This window comes from Diceros bicornis, chromosome 3 (assembly GCF_020826845.1).
Source record: "Diceros bicornis minor isolate mBicDic1 chromosome 3, mDicBic1.mat.cur, whole genome shotgun sequence".
In the NCBI taxonomy this organism is placed as follows: domain Eukaryota; kingdom Metazoa; phylum Chordata; class Mammalia; order Perissodactyla; family Rhinocerotidae; genus Diceros; species Diceros bicornis.
In genome coordinates this window covers 29,501,734-29,524,242 of record NC_080742.1, presented here as the reverse complement: position 1 = coordinate 29,524,242, position 22,509 = coordinate 29,501,734, and the positions used below count along the sequence as shown (strand labels likewise).

The following is a 22,509-nucleotide window of genomic DNA, read 5'->3' as shown; positions in this document are numbered from 1 at the left end:
ATATCTTAAAATAAGACATAGACATATTTAATCTATATTGAGATTAGATGTAGAGGTAACCATGCAAGAAAGCAGGCTAGTAGATCAGATGTCCTTTTAGGTCTGCTTTCTCACAGAAAATGAACAGAAATATAATCCTGTGTGCTTGACTTAAATTACCAATTTATTCCTTTTTTTTTTTCTTGTGAGATCAGCCCTGTGCTAACATCTGCCAATCCTCCTCTTTTTTTGCTGAGGAAGACTGGCCCTGGGCTAACATCCGTGCCCATCTCCCTCCACTTTATATGAGACGCCACCGCCACAGCATGGCTTGCCAAGCAGTGCGTCGATGCGAGCCCGGGATCCAAACTGGTGAACCCTGGGCCAGCGCAGCGGAGCGCACGCATCTAACCGCTTGCGCCACCAGACCGGCCCCAATTTATTCCTTTTTATAACTACAGGAACACTGCTCTGGAAGTAAGTTTGCTCTTTTAAGATATATTGTTTGCTGAACACTTCAGCAAACACCTTGAGAAATGTCTAAGAGAAAAGAGAATTGCTAACAAAAAGAGCACAAAATATTTTTGTAACCTAGAGAACATTCCTCACAGTGTCTTTTGAATACGGTGTACGTCTTACCAGTAGAACAGCAAAAGTCCCCCCAGATGATTAAGTGAAACCAGTTTCTGAAATAATTGTTTTTTAAAAAGCATAGGATCAATACTTTCACGAGACCAAGAAAATATTACCTAATTCTTTTCTATACATCAAGATTCATATGCAGAAATAAAATAGCCCTTGATTAAGAGCTTAACCAAGAGTGAAGTTAATTTGAAAAATACTTTTACAAAGTTTGAAAAGAATTAATTTGAAAGGAAGTTTAAAAATACAGTACTATTTCAGCTCTTATTTTACTAAAAGCAGTTTTTAAAATTATCTTTGAACTCGACTGAGGAGTTTTTAAATCAATTTTACTTAAAATTCCAAATCAAAGTTTAGAATTGCTTGCTACTGGCCATTCTCCACATGAAAGAAACAGAATGCTCTCAAAAATGGCATAAACAGGCATTTTTTAGAACATCGGCTTCTAAGTGAGGAGAAGTGTTTGGGTGTGGAATTGTAGTGAAGTGTAGGCTTGATCTTCTGATCCAAGAGTCCAGATCCTATCTTTCTCCAACTGACAAAGACTTTCTTCCCTTTTGATTTTCTGATTTCCCCTCCAGCAAGGTAGAAGGAATTGAAAAAACAAGAGAGACTGGGAGTCAGCAATGTGAAAGTAAGAAATTCAAAGAGTCCAGCCCACACAGCTGGAAGAAGACAGGGTTAGGAAGATGGCTATACCCTGTCAGGACCTAACCTCTGGATCCATACACATTGTGTCATACTTCAAACCACTTTTCCAAATGGAAGAAAGGACCTACAAGAGGTCCCAAAGATAAGATTAAACCTTGAGTTTCTTATAGACTTTCTTCTAACCATCTCAACAGGTATGTGAAATTGATATTTGATTCTTAAAAGCTCTTTATTTCTAACCTTGTCTTAATTTATAGGGTAGTTTCAGGATGTTGCCCATACCTCACAGATATTGGTAAGAGTCCTGAGTGGCAATGTGGAATTCTTCTACGGTGGAGAAATTAAACAGCCTCTGGCTTATGGAGCAAAGCAGTAACTCTGAGTATGTATAATGACAACTCTAAGACACCCACTTGCAAATGCTATACAATAACAGTGTTTCGAGAAGAGTGAGTCTTAATGTATTTGTGTTTGGAGGTCTCTTTTTTTGGAAAATACTTTAATATTCTCTCTTCTGTATTCCCAACACACAGCAAAACTTATTGAAGATAATGATAGTTTCAACAGCATATAAAACTAGTACCTCCTGCGTGTTCCTCATGGACACCTGACTTTATAGGTGCCTCTGCTTCTGACCTCCAAATCAAGCTGGCAGATGACTGGCCTTTACTAGATCTATCTAGAATACCAAGTACATGGCGACCAATTGTTTCTTCAACAGCTGCTGTTGTCTTTACAACTTCTAAGAGGATCTTCAGAAGTCTGTTATTAGCTTTCTGGAGTGCATATCTGTAAAGATAAAGAAAATATTAATTAAAATTTATAAACACTTTGCTTATGTCCCACAAAAAATGCACTACAAAATATCTGGTTTGAAAAATAAAATATCACATGATCCTCTCTATTCAAATAATATGCAATAGCACCTACGATTAAGTGCTTTTTGTTTTTGATTTATTTTATAATTATAATATAAAATTTGTTTTCTTCTGAAAAATTTTTGTCAATCAGTGAACTAAAATGTGCAGCATTTTATTGACCTGAAAGAAATCAAATCACTAAAGTTTTAAGCTAGCAGAGTTTCCAAATTAGAAGAAAATTTTAAGGAGATGCAAAAGTTAAATTTTAAAGTTAAGTTTAAAATTTAGTGGGTACTATGGTAGTACCCACATATATGCAAGTTATTAACCATTTATGGTTATTCACATATGTTTTACATTTAATATTTTATGTCAAACAATATATTTTAAAATAGAATTTAAAAATTCCACTAGAAAAAAATGTGTTAGTATTTCCATAACTTAATGGTGATGATCTAGATGATTAAATTACAAAAACAGGCAGACACCTGTTTTTAAAAAGGTCTGCTGTACAATTTCACTAACTGCCAAGACCAGAGGGAATATGATAGACCATTTTTCATTGTATCTGTTTCAGAGACAGAAATATCTCAAGTTATATACATCACATTTCAGTCAGTAGAAGGCACCTATTTTCAACCAAACGGAATTAATGGTGTATCTCTCTTTTTTAAAAGACAAGTCATACATTCTTATTCTTTAAAAATAAGAAAATACTGCTAACCACCTACCAACACTGAACACTGTGATAATCTTTATTTCTGAACACTCAGAGATAATCACTGTTAACATTTTAATGCCTGTCATTCTAGACTTTTTTCCTTATCTCTCTCATAAATATATACACATTTTAGACACAAAAATGTGATTATCCTGGATAAACTTTTTGTAAGCTTTCTTTTTTGCTTAACATAAACATCTTTCCATGTCAAGAAATATATTTCCATAAATGGTGATTCAGAAGATTATCTGATCAATCTTCTGAATAACTAAACAACTTTCTTATCCGAACAGCTTAATTTGACAAAAGTACTACAGGGGCAAACTTTATATTTAATACATGCAAACAAAATAAGAGACTTTCATGGTAAAGGTCCTCTGCCTTAAGACATTTTTTTCTCCCAACTTCACACTGTGAGAGATCATCAACGATCCGGTTAGAGGGTATCTGTTTTCACAGGCACATGACATAACTATTTTAAGACAAGGTAATAAATGGAAAAGTTTTCCTTTAGTACTTGCCAAGTGAAAGTTGTACCTAGATCAACTTCTCTGCTTACAAAAGCATGAATATTAAAAATAAAACTGTAAATAATTTAGTTAGTAGAAAGTAAGTCAAGAGTTTTATTTCTTTAACTTTTTCTGAGGTTTTGTTCAGTCCCAAACACCCTAGGACTAGGATAATTTGAAAATATTTCTACATAAGAGAAATTATTAAAATTAATATGACGGTAAAAAGAAATAAATATGAATACTCATTTTATCAGCACTCACTACAAAAATTCCTAAAAATTAAACACTGCATAATTTAAAAAATATACCAATTAAAGATAAATAATATAAAATAAACAAACTGTTTATTTTATATTGCTATGGTAACTCTAATTTTCATACACTGTCTTTCTTGTTTGAGTTCCATACTGACTGTGCTCCATACTGATGATCCAATGGGGAAGCCAAAATCTTAGGGGCCAAATTCCTCCATGCAAGCTGAGGAAGGAGGTTAGGAGGACACAGAGGGTGGACAGTCACAGAAATTGGAAAAGGAGGAAATTAAGTTAGTAGATATTAGTTTTAATTTAAAACTAAAGAAATTATTTTCATTTAAACACATTTTAAAATACTCAGCTTACAGTCCTTAATATTAATGTGGGATAACTATCCTCATTTAATATTTTACATTTTTATATTAACCTCTACAAAATCAAAGTTAAAGGAAAGTTTTGTTAACAGTGGATCATTAATTTATTCCTCTATAGAACCGGGATATGGATTAAAAGTTCTCATCTGTTAAGCAGTAAAGAAAGAAGCTAAATGTAGACTATCACAAAAGTTTTTTCTCATCATAAACAAACCAGGGCATAACTTATACTGACCGCATGTCCATACAGTGAAAGAAGAAACTCACAAGTACAACTGTGTTTTTTAGGATTAAAAATGGTGTATGAGCAGAAGAAAATTAATCGAGAAAGGTTCAATAACCACATAATACCTGAACATTTAGTAAGTATATGATCAATATTCAATAAAAATTTTTTTATATACAAAAGATTTAAAAAATTTTGTCTACTTAATGACCAAAAATTGGTAATTCTTTACATACAGAGTACAATGTACAAACAAAATAAATGTGCAAGGTAAAAATAAGGACAGATAAAGTTTATAACATTGAAACAACTATTTCAATTCACTTAGTATTGAAAAAATACACATTCTCTATACCTTTCATTAGACAGAATATCAGGAGGCACATTTTCAGGTTTTCTGTCTAATTCTTTTTCTTTAAAGGTCTGTTCCTCAACTTCCCTTTGGTTTTCATCTCCGTTCTGTTTAAGTTTGTATAAAGGTAGAGAGGACAAGACAGAAAGAAAACCTGTCATCTTGGAAATAGCATGTCATTCTTCTATGTCGTTACGAAGTGAAACAGAAACCTTTGCTAGCAAAACAAACACTGTTTGAAATAACATTTAACTATATTTTATCACGATATTAGCATTATCAAAAAAAGATAAAACACTCTAGTGCAAAGATGACAAAATTTTTTAATGGGTTGAAGCTAATGCATGCTGTGTACAACAACCAAGTTTGTTAGGTTGCTCGTTGGTGAAACACCAGTTGCTGCTATAGCAATGTCAGATTCAAATTACCTTAAATGGAATGCAAGGCATCTTGACTCCACCTATCTTACATGTAAGCAATCACAAATACATTAAGCTCAATACCTATAAAAAATACATTTCACACCGCCAACAAAGACAAACAGATCCTACTGCATTGTCGATCCACTGCTCCTAGGTGGGCCAAATCCATACTACCTGTGTTTGCGTACTGCTGTTGCGCAGCTCACAACACAGCTTCTCTCTTCCAGCTAGAGACAGCTGCTTTAGTGCTTCCAGCTCCTCTAAAAGCACCCTCTCTCTTTCTGAAACCAGGTTTTCATTATCTATTGAGGATCTCTAAATAAGAAAAAAGGTCATGAGAGAATATTGTTTGCGACAGAAGAAAAAAGCAGAAATATCAAGCAGATTTCTTTTAACCCCCTAGGACCAACAGGCCCTGGTTCTATCTATGGTTCGTATCCCACGATAAGGGGTTAAAAGCATATATAAAGTTCAATGCAAAACAGAAACTCAAAAAAAAAAAGCTAAGCCTAAATATTCAGGAATTTGTGTAGCTCAATTAATAATATTTTTATAGGCCAATTTTGCATTGAAAATTCAGAAGTTTAAATTCACAAAATGTGATGAAGAAAAGCAAAATTATTTTTTCCAAATGATATGCTTTATTTTCCTATTATTCTACATTTCTATATTTTATATTCCTAATATTTCTATATTTCCTATTATTCTATATTTGAAAGAATATATTTCAAGAGTTCTCTATTTCTTATCTCTACTTTTAGCTTAAGTTTCCAAAATTAAATTGAATAAATTTGTTTTTATAAGAACTTTTACATAAATATTTCTTGCTTTTCTGCAATGATTTTGTGAGTATATTATATACACCAGTTGATAAGAATCCAGCTCCCAAATACCAAGAAGTGTGTAAATTTAGTCAAGAAAGGGATAAGAACGTTATGTAAATTTGCATTTCTCAAATCAAGAAGAGATGTTTCCCTGGAGAAAGTTCCAGAAACATACTACTTCAGATTTCCATTCATGATTAAAAAGACAGATTAAAGATAGATAAAGGTAAATCTTGGAGATGCTAAATGTTAGACTCACAAAACTATAAATGAATATGGGAAAACTGAATATCAGTTGCACCTCAGCACAAAGAATTTCCAAAATTGTCAAAGTGCTTTTGCCATGTATGGTGAATGGAATGATTAAAAAAAAAAACAAACAATCTTGTAGCCACTTTTCCAGTGCCTGCAAAGACAGATAAATAAAATTGTAGGGAGACAATCCACTTCAAGGTTGAGTTAGGTGTCCCTAACAAGATCTAAGTTGTTCTTCTGGTGACGTCTGTTCCTGATGTTAAATATTTGTATTTATTCAGATCTTGGCAATAATTTTGACTTTTTAAAAAAGGCTATATAAAGAATACTGCTATTTTAATTAGGGAGAAAAGGGACTCTAAGTCCCATACCTGGGCTAATTGTTTATTCAGTCTCTTAATCTCTTCTTGTAGCTGTTCCTGGTCTTCTCGTTGTCTCTCCATCTGGCGCATGTGTGCCTGCCTTAACAGTTCTGTTGCCTGTTGATGTTCTTCGTATTGTCGTACGAGTTCCTGCCTCATATCTTCCAACTGTTCTTCATTTAACATTAGCTGTCTAGAAGCATCCATGCTTGCTACCAAAATCTCATCACGGATCTATAATAGTCAAAAAACAAAAAACAAAAAACAAAACTCAACCATGAAACATTTTGTGGAAATCTGTCAGCATCAATATTTTAAACAAATATGAAAGCAATTATACTACTAACCCCACAAGCATCTGATTTTTAATTCCCATTATTAAACTAAAATATAAGTTTTTTTAAAAGATATGTCTTCATTATCATTTCAAATCAACACAAAGTTAATTATCATTATATGTTATAAAAGCAAAATAGCTATTTATCAGTTAGTTTAGATGTAATCTAATTCTGAGAGAGGAGAATAAAGATACTCAAGATTCCTTCTACTCTTTTTTTTTTTTAATAATTTTATTTATTTATTTATTTATTTATTTATTTTTTCCCCCAAAGCCCCAGTAGATAGTTGTATGTCATAGTTGCACATCCTTCTAGTTGCTGTATGTGGGACGCGGCCTCAGCATGGCCGGAGAAGCAGTGCGTCGGTGTGCGCCCGGGATCCGAACCCGGTCTGCCAGCAGCAGAGCACGTGCACTTAACCGCTAAGCCATGGGGCCGGCCCTCCTACTCTTAATGAAGCTCTAACTCCATTATTTCTCTTGACATTTATGATGGGGAAATAATATAAATGGAATACTTATATTTAAAATTAAATTTATTATACATGATAAATTTTACCTATTTTATCTACATTATGCAGCAGTCATCAGGGTAATACAGAGAACTGCTTGATAAGAAACAATCTTCAATAATTTTTATTTGGAAATAGCTTTATATCCCACTTTCTCGTATTCATAAGAAGTCAACTCCTTAATGGGTTTCTATAAGGACTTCAATTCCTGAAGAACTACTACTTAAACAAAATACCTCGCCTTGAACATCTGCTGGTAAATTAAAAAGCTTTTACGAATACCTCACAAGTTTTGCACTTCAAAAAGAGTTGACAATTTTTTGAATATGGCTCTAAACAAGACATAACCTATCCTGAACATCAAAGATTTGAATTTATATAATTTTAAAAGAAGTAGGATTTATTACTTTCTGTTAAAAGCACAAACAGTTGCAGTACAGACACTGATCCTCCATTAATGAATAAGTAAAAAGAAAGAGAATTTGTATAGAGTAGAATGCTTTAAATTGTCTTCTTAAATAGGCAGCTATCTCCTTCTGTTGTTATTATCATATTAAATTAAGTAAATCTTTTATTCATACATATTGCCAAATTGTAGTATAATTAATCTTGAATTGACTGAAACAAAATTAATATAGATATTACTTACAAAGAGATTTTACCATGCACAATGTATATAAGACAATCAAGAATACTATGAACCAGACTTGTTTTATCTAATAACAATATTAAGTCATTTATTCATATACCTTACAAGTAATAAAATACACTGATAATGTGAAACTTCAGTCAAGACTGGATTTGATACAGCTGGCCCTCCATATCCGTGGGTTTCACATCCATGGATTCAACAACCGTGGATGGAAAGGTCTATGATGGCTACGCCTGTACTGAACATGTACAGACTTTTTTCCCTTGTCATTACTCCCTAAACAATACACTAAAACAAATATTTACATAGCATTTATATTGTATTAGGTATTATAAGTAATCTAAAGAAGATTTAAAGTATACAGAAGGATGTGCATAGGTTATATACAAATACATCATTTTATATAAGGAACTTGAGCATCTGTGGATTTTTGTATCCACGTGGGGTCCTGGAACCAATCCCCTGCAGATGCTGAGGGAGGACTGTACTTTCCTTCTCCATTAAGCAACATTACTGCAAATATTTTTATAATGAAAGAAGTCAAAAGTTTTTATAAGTCTTTATATTTAAGAAAGCACACTTACAGATTCTCTGGCTATAAATGTTTTATCTTTGGAGAACATTTCTTCTGAAATAGTCAGTTCATGGTCCTTTGATTCTAGTATATCGTCAAGATTATCATTATTTGATAAGAGAACTTCCTTTCCATCTTCTCCTAACTCTTTACTAAGTGGTTTAAATTCTTCTTTAAATTTCATGTCTGTTGCCTCCAAAGTCTGAAAACCAAGCTGACCCTGTGATAATTTCATTTTATTTAAATAATGTTGTTTTTCTTGCTGACAGAGAGTATGTATTTGTTTTGATGATGTAGTCTCTTCTTTTTCCCCAGATAGTCTAGATAGTTCAGTTTGTTGAGCAAATGCTATACTCATTGACACAATGACCTATGGTTATAAAGTAAACAAAAAAGGATTAGATTTATAAACACCAGCAGGAATTAAAAAAGCAAGTTACAACTCAAAATGACATGAATTAGCAAGAAGTATGGCTTTTTTTTTTTTTTGGTGAGGAAGATAGGCCCTGAGCTAACATCTGTTGCCAATCTTCTGTTTTTTTTTTTTTTTGCTTGAGGAAGATTGGCCCTGAGCTAACATCTGTGCCAATCTTCCTCTATTTTGTACGTGGGCCGCTGCCACAGCATGGCTTGATGGGTGGTGCAGGTCCACGCCCAGAATCCGAAGCTGTGAACCAGGGCTGCCGAGGCACAGCACGCCCAACTCAATCACTATGCCATCAGGCCAGGCCCTGGCCTCATGGTTTTAAACTAAAAGAAATTCTATGAAACAGTGATACAGAGATAAAGGTTCTCTACTACTTCCACATCTGAAGAAATCTGCCTAGAATTATAACGCTACAACTGACTTAGGAGGAATAATTATAACAACAAGAGTCAAGGCTAAGAAAACTAAAGTGTAGCAAGATTAGGAGCCACGTCAAAGGTCACATATCTAATAAATGTTAAAGCAGAGGCCTGAACCAAAGTGTGTCTAACTATAGAGCTCAAGCATCTTAAACACTATATATTATACTGTTTCTGTCCAGACAACCCCACTACTACATCTCACCTAACAAAGTGGACCTCCTGGATGCCTATGCTAGCTCAGACAAATCCAGGGTTTGGTAATAATGTTCTGGACAATGTCATCCGGAAAACACGCCCATTAGCGCAAAATGTCAAAGACAAAAATGAGAGAGTCAGTGAACCAGGCAATACAGTTTAGCAAAACATACCTTCAATCTTCTCTAACTAGTGGTCAAGACCCTAAGACTGGCTTTTACTTTAATTTCCTGTCTTGAATCTGATCTGCTTATCCTTTTGTCTCTCAATACTAAGAATGCAATGTGCAAAGACAAAAGGAATAATAATATGAAAAAATAGAAGCAAAGAGATATGAAAGACAGAGTGAGAAACTCAGCCAACATCTAATCAGAGTTCCAGGAGGATACATTAGAGAACAGTGGAAAGGAAATATTTCATGGCTAACAGCTGAGAATATAGAAGACACGACTCCTAAGAGTCAAGAGGACCAATGAATCATAGAAGGACAAATAGAGAACACCAGACAAAAAGAAGATCTTCAAGTTTCCAGAGGAAAAAGATCTATTACCTATGACAGAACAACAATTAAAATGACAAGGACTTTCTCAGCACAAACAAGAGAAGTCAGAAAACAATGGAATGTTATCTTTCAAGTTCTGACATACAAATGGTCAACAAAACCATTTTTCATGAATAAAAGCAAAATAAAGACATAAAATAAAGACAAATAAAAATAGAGTTTACTCCCAAAAGATCACCAGTAAAAGAACTTTTAAGGGACGTCCCTCCAAAAGCAGAAAAATGATCCTAGAAGAAGGGCCTAAGATGCAAAAAAGATTAGAGTATTAAAAATTTTTTTTTGTAAATATGTGGATAAATCTAAACAGTGATGGTTATAAAGCAATAATAATTGCATCTAAATTGTAGAATTAAAAAAACACAAGACAGAGACTTGTAATTCTAGTCAGCATAAAGTAAGCCCACTATAGCCTCTCTCTTCCACTGATCACAACTAAAAACTCTCAACAAAATACAAAAGCAACTACCTGAGAACTCTGAAAAGTAAATAAAAACAGGCAAACTGCAGAGGGAATCAAAACTTGGAGAAGAGATCTGTATGGGGAAAGCCAAACAGAACTTGTGGTCTGAACCTAACTGGGTTGTCTGTTTAAAAGAAAAAATTCGCACTCTCCAGAGGATTATAAGAGTCTATACAACATAATATTCAAAATGTTCAATATACAATTCAAAATTAGATGACATACAATTCGTTGTATGTCAAATTTGTTACCAGCAGGTCTGCTCTAAAAGAAATGCTAACGGAAGTTTTTCAGGCTGAAGGGAAATAACACCAGAGGGAAACCTAAAGTTTGAACAGCAGAATATACATTCTTTCAAGTATGGAGCATTCAACCAGACAGAACATATTTGGGGCAACAAATTTAAATGAACTGAAATCATAAAAGGTATGCCTGACCACAAAGATATTAAAATTTATTATATTAATTAAATTAATCAACAGGAAGATATCTGAAAATCCAAAAAATGTGGAAAACAAACAACACATTTCTAAATAACCATGAATCAAAGAAGAGGTCATAAGAGAAATAAAATACTTGAATTGAATGAAAATTTGTGGAATGCTCCATAAAAGAGTGCTTAAAGGAAACTTATAAGATTAAATACACATACTAGAAAAGAAGAAAGGTCTTTCAGGAAACTAGAAAAAGAAGAGCAAATTAAACCCAAAGCAAGCAGAAACAGGTAAATAATAAAGATAAGAAGAGCAATCAGTGAAAATAAAACAAAAACAATAAAAAAAACCCAAAAGCTGGATCCTTGAAAATATCAATACAATTGATAAACTTCTAGCCAGACTGACAAAAAAAAAAGTGAGAAAGTAGAATAACATATAGATCCCACAGAAAGGCACAATTATGTGAAGATCAAACAACATGCTATCGAATGACCACTGGATTAATGAAGAAATCAAAGAAGAAATCAAAAAATACCTGGAGACAAATGAAAATGAAAACACAACACACCAACTCTTATGGGATAAAGCAAAAGCAGTACTAAGAGGGAAATTTACAGCAACACAGGCCTACCTCAACAAACAAGAAAAACCTCAAATAAGTAATCTTAAACTACACCTAAAAGAACTGGAAAAAGAACAAAGCCCAAAGTCAGAAGGAAGGAAGGAAATAATAAAAATTAGAGCAGAAGTAAATGAAATAGAGAAAAAAAAAAAAAAACACGATAGAAAGGATCAATGAAACTAAGAGCTGGTTCTTTGAGAAGATAAACAAAATTGACAAACCCTTAGCCAGACTCACTAAGAAAAAAAGAGAGAGGCTCAAATAAAATTAGAAATGAAAGAGGAGAAATTATAACAGATACCACAGAAATACAAAGGATTACAAGAGAATACTATGAAAAAATACATACCCACAAATTGGACAATCTAGAAGAAATGGATAAATTCTTAGACTCATACAACCTCCTAAAACTGCATCAAGAAGAAATAGAGAATCTGAATAGATCAATCACAAGAAAACAGATAGAAACAGCCAATCAAAACCTTCCAAAAAACAAAACTCCAGGAGATGGCTTCTCTGGAGAATTCTATCAAACACTGAAAGAAGATTTAATACCTATCCTTCTCAAACTATTCCGAAAAACTGAAGAAGACAGAATGTTTCCTAACTCATTCTGCGAGGCCAGCATTACTCTGATACCAAAACAGACAAGGATAACACAAAGAAGGAAAATTCCAGGCCAAAATCGCTGATGAACATAGATGTAAAAATCCTCCAAAATATTGGCAAACCAAACACAGCAATACATTAAAAGGATCACACATCATGATCAAGTGGGATTTATACCAGGGATGCAAGGCTGCTCCAACATCTGCAAATCAATCAATGTGACAGACCACATTAACAAAATGAGGAATAAAAATCACATGATCATCTCAATAGATATGGAGAAAGCATTTGACAAGATCCAACATCCATTTATGATTAAAACTCGCAACAAATTAGGCACAGAAGGAAAGAATCTCAACATAATAAAGGCCATATATGACAAACCCACAGCCAATATCATACTTAGTGAAAAACTGAAAGCCATCTCTCTGAGAACCGGAACAAGACAAGGGTACCCACTCGCACCACTCCTATTCAACATAGTACTGGAGGTTTTGGCCAGAGCAATGAGGCAGAAGTAAAGAAATAAAATGTATCCAAATTGGAAAGGAAGAAGTGAAATTCTCACTGTTTGCGGATGACATGATCCTATATAGAAAACCCTAAAAAATCCACCAGCAAACTATTAGAAATAATCAACAACTACAGCAAAGTTGCAGGGTACAAAATCAACTTACAAAAATCAGTTGCATTTCTATACACTAATAATGAACTAGCAGAAAGAGAACTCAAGAATACAATCCCATTCACAATCGCAACAAAAAGAATAAAATATGTAAGAATAAATTTAACCAAGAGGTGAAAGACCTATACATTGAAAACTATAAGACATTAGTGAAAGAAATAAAAGCAGACATAAAGAAACGGAAAGATATTCTCATGGATTAGAAAAATAAACACAGGTAAAATGTCCATATTACCTAAAGCAATCTACAGATTCAATGCATTTGCAATTACATTCTTCACAGAAATACAACAAAGAATCCTAAAATTCATATGGAACAAGAAAAGACCCCAAATACCCAAAGTAATCCTGAGAAAAAAGAACAAAGCTGGAAGCACCACAATCCCTGACTTCAAAATCTAATACAAAGCTATAGTAATCAAAACAGCACGGTACTGGCACAAAAACAGACACACAGATCAATGGAACAGACCTGAAAGCCCAGAAATAAAACCACACATCTATGGACAGCTAATCTTCAACAAAGGAGCCAAGAACATACAATGGAGAGGAAAGTCTCTTCAATAAATGGTGCTCGGAAAACTGGACAGCCACATGCAAAAGAATGCAAGGAGACCATTATCTTACACCATACACAAAAATTAACTCAAAATGGATTAAAGACTTGAAGGTAAGACTTGAAACCATAAAACTCCTAGAAGAAAATATAGGTAGTACATCTTTGACATCGGTCTTAGAAGCATCTTTTCAAATACCACGTCTACTCAGGCAAGGGAAACACAAGACAAAATTAACAAATAGGCCTACATCAGACTAAAGACCTTCTGCAAGTCAAAGGAAACCATGAACAAAACAAAAAGACAACCCGCCAACTGGGAGAAAATATTTGCAAATAATGTATATGACAAGGGGCTAATTTCCAAAACATATAAAGAACTCATACAACTCAACAACAAAAAACCAAACAACCTGACCAAAAAATGGGCAGAGGATATGAACAGAGATTTTTCCAAAGAAGATATACAGATGGCCAATGGGCACATGAAAAGATGTTCAACATCACCAATTATTAGGGAAGTGCAAACCAAAACTACAATGAGATATCACCTCACACCCATCAGAGTGGCTATAATTAACAAGATGAGAAACAGTAAACATTGGAGAGAATGTGGAGAAAAGGGAACCCTCATACATTGCTGGTGGGAATGCAAACTAGTGCAACCACTCTGGAAAACAGGATGCAGATTTCTCAAAAAATGAAAAATAGAAATACTATACAATTCAGCTATCCTACTACTGGGTATTTATCCAAAGAACATGAAATCAACGATACAAAGAGATCTATGTACCCTATGTTAATTGCAGCATTATTCACAAGATGTGGAAGCAACCCAAGTGTTTATCAACTGATGAATGGATAAAGAAGATGTGGTGTATATATATACAATTGAACTACTCAGCCATAAAAAAACACAAAATCGTCCCAATTGCAACAACATAGATGGACCCTGAAGGTATTATATTAAGCCAAGTAAGCCAGACAGAGAAAGACAAACACCGCATGATTTCACTCATATGTGGAAGATAAACACATGGATAAGGAGAACAGATGAGTGGTTATCAGAGGAGAAGGGGGTGAGGGGATGGGCGAAAGGGGTAAAGGGGCACATACATACGGTGACGAATAAAACTAGACTATTGGTGGTGAGCACGAGGCAATCTATCCAGAAACTGACAAATAATTTACACCTGAAATTACACAATGTTATAAACCAATATGACTTCAATAAAATAAAAAAATATACAGATCATTAGATCCATAGACATTAAATGATAAAGGGATACTATGAACAACTCTACCAACACAAATTTAGCAGCTTAGATAAAATGGACCAATTCCTTGAGTGACACAAACTACCAAAGCTCACTCTAAAAGAAACAGATAAACTGAATAAAATAAAATCTATTAAAGAAATTGGATTCGTAGTTTAAAAAGGCCTTCCAACAAGGAAAATTCCAGGCTCAGTTGGATTCACTAGCAAATTCTTAAAAATATTTAAGGACAAAATAATACTAATCTTACATAAATTCTTCCAGCATATAGAAGAGGGAATATATTTCAACATTTTATGAGGCCAGCATTATCCTGATATCAAAATCAAACAAGGGCATATCCAAACCATGGATAATGTTACAGACATAAATATCCTTGAGAAAATATTAGCAAATAGAATCCAACAACATAAAAAGGAGGAGACTGTCTCCAAAGGCGTATGAAGAAACTTTGGGAGTGGTGGAAATGTTTTATATTTCAACTGTGGTGTTGGTGTCATAACCATAAACACTGGTTAAAACTCACCAACTTTGGTGCTTATAATTGGTGAATTTCATTGTACGTAAATTATACCTCAATAAAGACAATTACAAACAAACAACAACAAAAATCTGACCATATGTTAGGTTACAAAGGAAGCTTCTGAAACGTTGAAAAATTGGTATCATAAAAATCATGTTCTTTTGTATATGCATTTAGATTAGAAACGAATAACTGAAATAATTAAAAGAACTGTGTAGTTTGGAAACTAAAAAAACAGACTCAGCTATCTTGTATTCTCTCCTTTCCATTTACTATACCATCTAACCAAATTCCATCTGTGGTTACAATGAACTCTGCCTACTCTGTGGCTATGTAGCTGAACTTAACTGAGGAGAAAAAAAAAAATCCAACCAAGCTGACTAGTCTCATTTTAAATTCATAACCACTAACCTTGAAATGGGCCCTAAGCGATATTGAGCAATTCTACTCCATTTCCCTCGTCTTTTCCATTTCTTATTCCTTCTCCTACACAGCCCTTTCCTCTCTCCTTAAATCTCTAACGTCTTCTCTTTCTTTCTCATTCTCAAGTGCTGATCTTGCTTCTTACTTGAGAGAGAAAATAGAAGCCATCAGAAGACAACTGCCACAGGCTCCAAATACCACATCTGAAAACATACCTGAATCATGAACCAAATATTCTCTGCCTTTCTTCCTATTATTATGGATTAAACTGTCATGCTCCTAGCTAACAGTAACACTCCAGGGGATCACATCTCCTCTCATCGACTTAAGGACATGGTTCCAGCAACTGTTCCTCTCTCTCCTGAATCAGCTATTTTTTTCCTCTTTCCTCAATCATTTCTATTAGCACAGAAATATGATGTGATATCTCTCATCTTAAACAAAAAGCAATAACAAAAATTCACTACTTGACTCTGTATGTCACCCTTTAGCTACCACTGTATTTCTTTGCTCCTCTTTCAAGTAAAACCTCAAAATAGTTTATTTCTTCATTCTTCTCCTTCAGTCTCTCTCAAATCCAATCTAATCATAGTCTGTCTTCACTATCCCATCAAATGTGTTCTTGTTAAAGTCATCAATGATTTCACATTGTAAAATCCTATGATTAATTTGCAGTTCTAATCTTTCTTGACTTATCAGAAACACCTGACACAGTGTAATAAATTCTCTTCTTGATACACTTTTATTACTTGGCTTCTGTGATGCAATCTCTTGTTCTTCCCACATTTAATTTACTGCTCTTTGTCCATCTCTTGTTCTTCCTCATTTCTTTGACCTCTAAACACTGGCATTCTCCAGGCTCAGTCCCCAGACCTCGGCTCTATCTGCTCACTCTATCAGTTTTTTTCAATTTTTTTTCATTGCAACCATGGTAAACACACACACATAACAATAAAAAACATTTTATATTGTGACCCACAGCATACATAGGTACCTGTGTGTGTTCATATAATTAAACGTTTCCATTAATATTAAAATCCTGGTCCCAAATCCATAAATTGATTTGTCTTAAAAATGAGTTACAATCTACAGTTTGAAAAACATTGCCCTATATAGTAACTACCATATCTTCATGTGTAGTTTTATCCTATTTCCTGAACTCTAGATTTATATATCCAACCACTTCCTCAATATTTATATTTAGACATTTAATAAGGGCTTTGCATTTAATGGGTCAAAAGCTGAATTCTTAAGTCTCCCACTCGTCTCCAAAAACCACTCCTTTGCAGTCTTTTCCAACCTATATCCAACTCTTAAGTAAACAGCAACTCCATTCTTCCAGCTGCTGAGGTCAAAAAACCTAGAGCAATATTTTCCCCTGGAAGGCAAGCCCTAAGCCCCTTTTCTCTGTAGTTCTTCCTCCTGTATCCAGTTACTTCTGCTGAGGAGATAAATATGTGCCAGGATTTCACAATATTTCACCAAACAGGATCCATGAATATGGGGGTGGCAGGACTGAATCAAACCGTCCTCAAACTCAGCAGAGCTGGTAGTTGTGCAAGTGGACTTCACAATCTTGCCAATTCTCCTTGACCATCTCTTAGAGACATCTGTTGGAGTACGCAATTCTTGACTTTTCTCTTTCTCTTGCATCCCACTTTCTTAAAAGGTGCTCAACCTGTTATGTCCATGATTTACTCTCTCACTTCCTTCAGGGTTCTCCTCTAGTATCACTTTAAAGGGGGGCCTTCTGTGATATCCCTACATAAAATAATACCATCTCACTCCTCATGGAACTTCCCAGTCCTATTACCCAGTTTTGTTTTTCCTTCAAAGTACTTATCACTATCTGTATATTGTCTATCTGCAACAACTAGAATGTAAGGTCTATGGGAAGAAAGATGTCGTCTCTTTCTTTCTCTGCTATACTCCAGCATTCGGAACAATGCCTGGCAGTGAAATGTAAATGAATGTCTATTTTCAGTAGAACGCACCCAAATCACAGGCTGAATCTAATGTGATCTATATTGGGAATCACTACTCCTACTTGGCTTCTTCTATATACCCTGTGCTTTTAAAACAATGGTTCTCAATCTTTTTCCAACACCATAGCTGAGGAGTATAGGAAAGACCATAATCCCATCAATACTGGTGACTAATGTCAATAATCTACATTATTCTATGATCAAACTAGGCCATCAAATGTCTCTTGGACCACAGTACCTTGGCTGCCTTTGGAACAGTTTTCACTGACCTGCTCTTTGGCGCTCTGCTATCTGCTTGGATGAAGGATGCTTTACAAAACATTTATATCATTACCATTATCACAGTAATAAGATTACTTTAAAAATATCATTTATGGGTTTTTACCATCTGCTAGGTGCTTTATATGTATTAATTCATTGACTCCTTATAAGAATTACTATTATTCCTATTATACTCCTCTTTTAACATTGAGGGAGCTGAGACTCAGAAGTTAAATTGCTTTCCTAAGATCATAAAGCTAGTAAACCAGAAGAATAAGAATTTAGAGCATGGTATATCCTATACCAAACCTCATGCTCTTAATCGCTATACTATGATGCCCTGCTATAACATTCTACTTGAGAAATTTATGTAAGAACTAAGTCCAAGAGAAATCCTGTATTTCTCTAAAGAACTAGACAATGAGAGCTATAAAAAAGTGATGGTACCTCACTTTTTACTTTAATCTCCAGGAACTAAACATTCAATTAAGATATAGAAGTGAATCAGTCCTTATGGCCCATATATTTCCTTGGGTCTTGACCTCTTCATCTAATTTACATTTAACCTAATTCCTTATACATTTCCTGTATATCCTATCAATCTACCCCCTTCAAAATGCATATACTCCATTGGGATTGTTATATTAGAACAGCTAAAACATTATAAAATAAGCAGACAAACTCAGAATTCAGCTGTTCCAATATAAGAACCCAATCAGGTACATGCATTTTAAAAGAGAATACAAAGACAAAAGAAATGGAAACATAATGGTAGACTAGGTGATATGTTTGGTATTCACGAGTTTAAAAGAATGGCTCTGGGCATAGCAGCTATGAGTATCTATAGTCATTAAGATTGCAGTAACTTCTCTGGGAGGAGGTAAGCAAAGGTAATACATAAAAGACCAACCACGTTCTTCCCCATTTCCTACCATATGTCCCACCTTTAAGAAAGGCCAAACTCCTTCACAAGGTACTACTCACAAGGTACAAATTTATAAAGACTTATTCTGGCATCCTGAGAAGTTTCTAATTACTATTCTACATCAACAGAAGAATGCTTTTCTCAAAGAAAAATTCACAGAACATTCTACTTAAAGGCAATTGTGGTTGATACCAGTATTGACAACTTAAAGATGAACTATGTATGAAATTTATAACAAAAAATTAGGTGTGTTACCATCAATAAAATCTATGTTTTCTGAAGGCTCAAAGAGAATATAAACGACAATAATCTTCTGGACGAACTATAAACTTACCTTAGCTACTTCTTCTTCTAATCGTTCTTGGTATTGTTTTTCCAGCAACGTAACCATATTTGTTTCCTGCTTCACTCCAGATTCACCAGAAAACTAAATTAAAAAGCAAAATATGACACTTATTTATACTACTTATATACTATTTATTTTTAAACTACTACTTTTCAAATCTCCTCAAAAGATCACTATTTCTTAGAAAACGTCTGAGAAGTTTTAGTAAATAAATTTCAGTTCTGCTCTGAATTAAAAACAGTAATTCTGGTGAATAATTCTAGTGTATAATTCTACTAAATAACTGTACTTACTACTGTGAACTTAACAAAGATGCAAAGTGAGAAATATATTTACATATTTACAATTAATAAGATATAGTTCTAGGGTGGGATAAAGATACTTCTTAAATATAATTAATAAGATGTGTATTTAATTTTAAGTAATGTTAACAGTGGCTATCTTTGCTTATGAAATTATAAGCAAATTTTGTTTTCTTAACAGTATCTAATTTTCTACAAATTACTTTTATAAATAGAAAAAAACACACAAATTTTTAAAAAAATGTAAACATGTTCTCAGTATGGAAGTATTTCTTTCTTTACCAATTATTTGAACGACATCCAAACAGTACTCCATATAGGAATGTGAAAGAATCAAGAATGTGGTCAACATCTCTCCTCTGTATCCAGAATGAGAGAGGGCAATGACCATTATTTTGTGCAAGCCTTAAGAACTAAAAATCCACAGAGTAAAGACCAGGGTTTGCAGTTATAAGTTTGAGAAAAGTGGCCACAAATTGGGAATGTATACAATGTTGAGGAGAGGCAGAAGGTGGCTTAGCTAGATGGCATATACTGTAAAAGATGAAGGGCTTTTATATATCATACGGCCTGTGCTGAAAGAAGCCTCATCCACTGTCCCTGCCCTAGCATCTTGAATTTTGGGGATTCCTAAACACTATTCTAGAGATGGTCTGGTCCAATTCCCCATGGTGGGAAGAAAAGCTGTTGGCCAGGGCACTGAAAGTAATTTATTACACAGTCCATGTTACACAAAACAGGACAAATTTCAAACTAGAATATATTTAGGGGGGAAAAAAACCTCAATTTTAACTTTCTCTGTGTTTTTCCTATGCTACGAAAATACACTAAATTTCTTTACTTACATATTCTTCTGGGTCTCTTATATAAGGTATTATCCTCCTCTTTATTATGCTTACTTCTCAGTAACTATTTATTGGATAATTACTAAACCACAGACATAAAAATGATAGTAAGAAAAAAATCAGTATATGTAACAGTTTAAAGATATAATACCTCTATTGTACCATCAATGTTCTCTTTTAGACAGCTTCCAGGGTATATTGTTTCCTGTACATCAGATTCAGTAATTACCACTGAATCAATAGAGAAGCTAAATACAAATAAAAGAGAGTGAAAGAATTAGAGTTGTGTGTGAGTTTTACTGTTAGTCCACATTTATAGCATGCGTAAAATGTTTATTAGGGCAGGGGAAACAAAAATGACAGGTCAAGAGTTACAGGTATTGTAACAAATCATGTTTTTGACTAATTTTTGACTAATCTTGACTAATCAGAATTTTGACACTAAAAAGTAACACAATTGAATAATAAAGTATTTTAACAGATCACCATTGAATTTCATGCCATTTTATAGTCTACTACAAACATATGACATGGAGCTATTTATAGGTACATTTTTTAAAAAATAATCTATTGATATTATGAGTAAAAAAGTTTGTAAAATCACATTTTCATTAAAAAATTATTTTCACACACACACACACACACACACACACAGAAAAAAGTCTGGAAGAATACACATCAAAAGTAACAATGATTACCTGTAGTGGAAAAGGGGAGCAGCGACAGTGAAGGGAAGATTCTTAATTTATATATAGTCACTTCTAGATTTTTTTATCTATTCATTTATCTTTTGGTATTCATGACTTTTTTCTATATTGTTTTACAAGCATTCATTATTTTGTAAAAAAAGTTGCTTCAAATGCTTAACTTGGGTCATAAAAATAAGGTAAGATTAACATTTAGGAACCAGGGGAAAAAGATTAAAGGGGCAAATTATAACTTTCTTTTTAACTGATACAATTTCTCACTCCCATTTTCATGTGCACCCATGTTGCCTTCTTAATTCTACCTTCCTCTTGCCCACTTCCTCATTTCTTTCTCCTATTCCCTTCTTTCATTCTGCCCCAAATTGGCCAGATACAAGTTGTCATTGTTGTATTTCATAAATTACATAATTAACCCCCTAGTAATAGACATTTAGACATTACATTACATATAATGCTACAGTATGGATCCTCATAAATATATCTTTGCACACATCTGTGGATGTTTTTATATGATAAAATCTTATAAATAATCGTTAGGCTTAAGGTTTAAAATTTTAATATAATGCCATATTCCAAAAAGTTACATTAATTTTACTCCCATAACAGTATCATTTAAGAGTTTTCTCAAAACTTCAGCAACATGGAGTTGTAACAGTCTTAAAACTTAGTTAGAACATATATGTCTTTACTTTTGAGATTACATATTCTTTCAAATATTGGCTATGTAAGTTTCTTCTGCTGTGAAATGCCTATTCATATGTTCTAAGTTCACGTTAAACAATTGTAAAAACTCGTTTTCCTTGTCCTTCTTCTCTGCCCTTTCCTGGTTCTTCTATCTTTCTCACCATTTTGTCTGTTTCCTCATTGCTTCTTGCATATACTATTCTGATCTTTGGCTTCATGTCTTGATTCCTATTTTCATAGCCTAGAAAACCCTCCTAATTATTTATCCAGCTATTAAGAACCAAACTCCAAATATTGCTATTTAATCCACAATGACTTCGTTCTGTAGCTTTATTGCATTTGCAAGTGTTTATCCCAAATTCACAAAAACAGTCTGCCTAAAACTGAGTTCACTGCTCCCCTCTTACATTAAGGTCCTACTCCCCACCTGCCTGATTTCTCTATTTATATGAATGCACCATTATTCTCCAGCTCAAACAACAAGGAGTCACCTTTGATTTTGCCCTCTGCTTTGCTCCCAACATTCCTTCCATCCCAATATCTCATATTTATTCCTTCATTTCCATTTCCCCTGGAGCCACTCCAAGAGGCAATATTACAGAAATGTGCAGTGAAAAATGCTACAAAAACATGGATTTAAATTCCAGCATTTTGACTGTATCACCATGCCATATCTTCCAACCACTACTTTTTAAAAATTATTATTTTGTGAATAAGTATTATTTCAATGATTAGACTGAAGTCCCT

The 22,509-nt window shown here is 33.9% G+C and overlaps 1 protein-coding gene across 15 annotated transcripts in view; it reads right to left on the bottom strand.

The window, feature by feature from the left end:
* AKAP9 (A-kinase anchoring protein 9) overlaps positions 1-22,509 on the bottom strand; it is a 150,731-nt gene that overhangs the window by 63,914 nt on the left and 64,308 nt on the right. For 10 of the 15 annotated variants that reach the window (XM_058525336.1, XM_058525346.1, XM_058525365.1 and 7 more), the window contains 8 exons: positions 20,523-20,619; positions 19,213-19,305; positions 8,520-8,879; positions 6,444-6,668; positions 6,077-6,223; positions 5,168-5,308; positions 4,575-4,678; positions 1,850-2,061 (listed from right to left, as the gene is read on the bottom strand). In XM_058525336.1, the coding sequence (XP_058381319.1) occupies positions 1,850-2,061; positions 4,575-4,678; positions 5,168-5,308; positions 6,077-6,223; positions 6,444-6,668; positions 8,520-8,879; positions 19,213-19,305; positions 20,523-20,619 (1,379 nt within the window). The remainder of the gene's footprint in view (positions 1-1,849; positions 2,062-4,574; positions 4,679-5,167; positions 5,309-6,076; positions 6,224-6,443; positions 6,669-8,519; positions 8,880-19,212; positions 19,306-20,522; positions 20,620-22,509) is intronic. The other 5 variants (XM_058525379.1, XM_058525387.1, XM_058525357.1 and 2 more) reach the window with 4 other exon arrangements.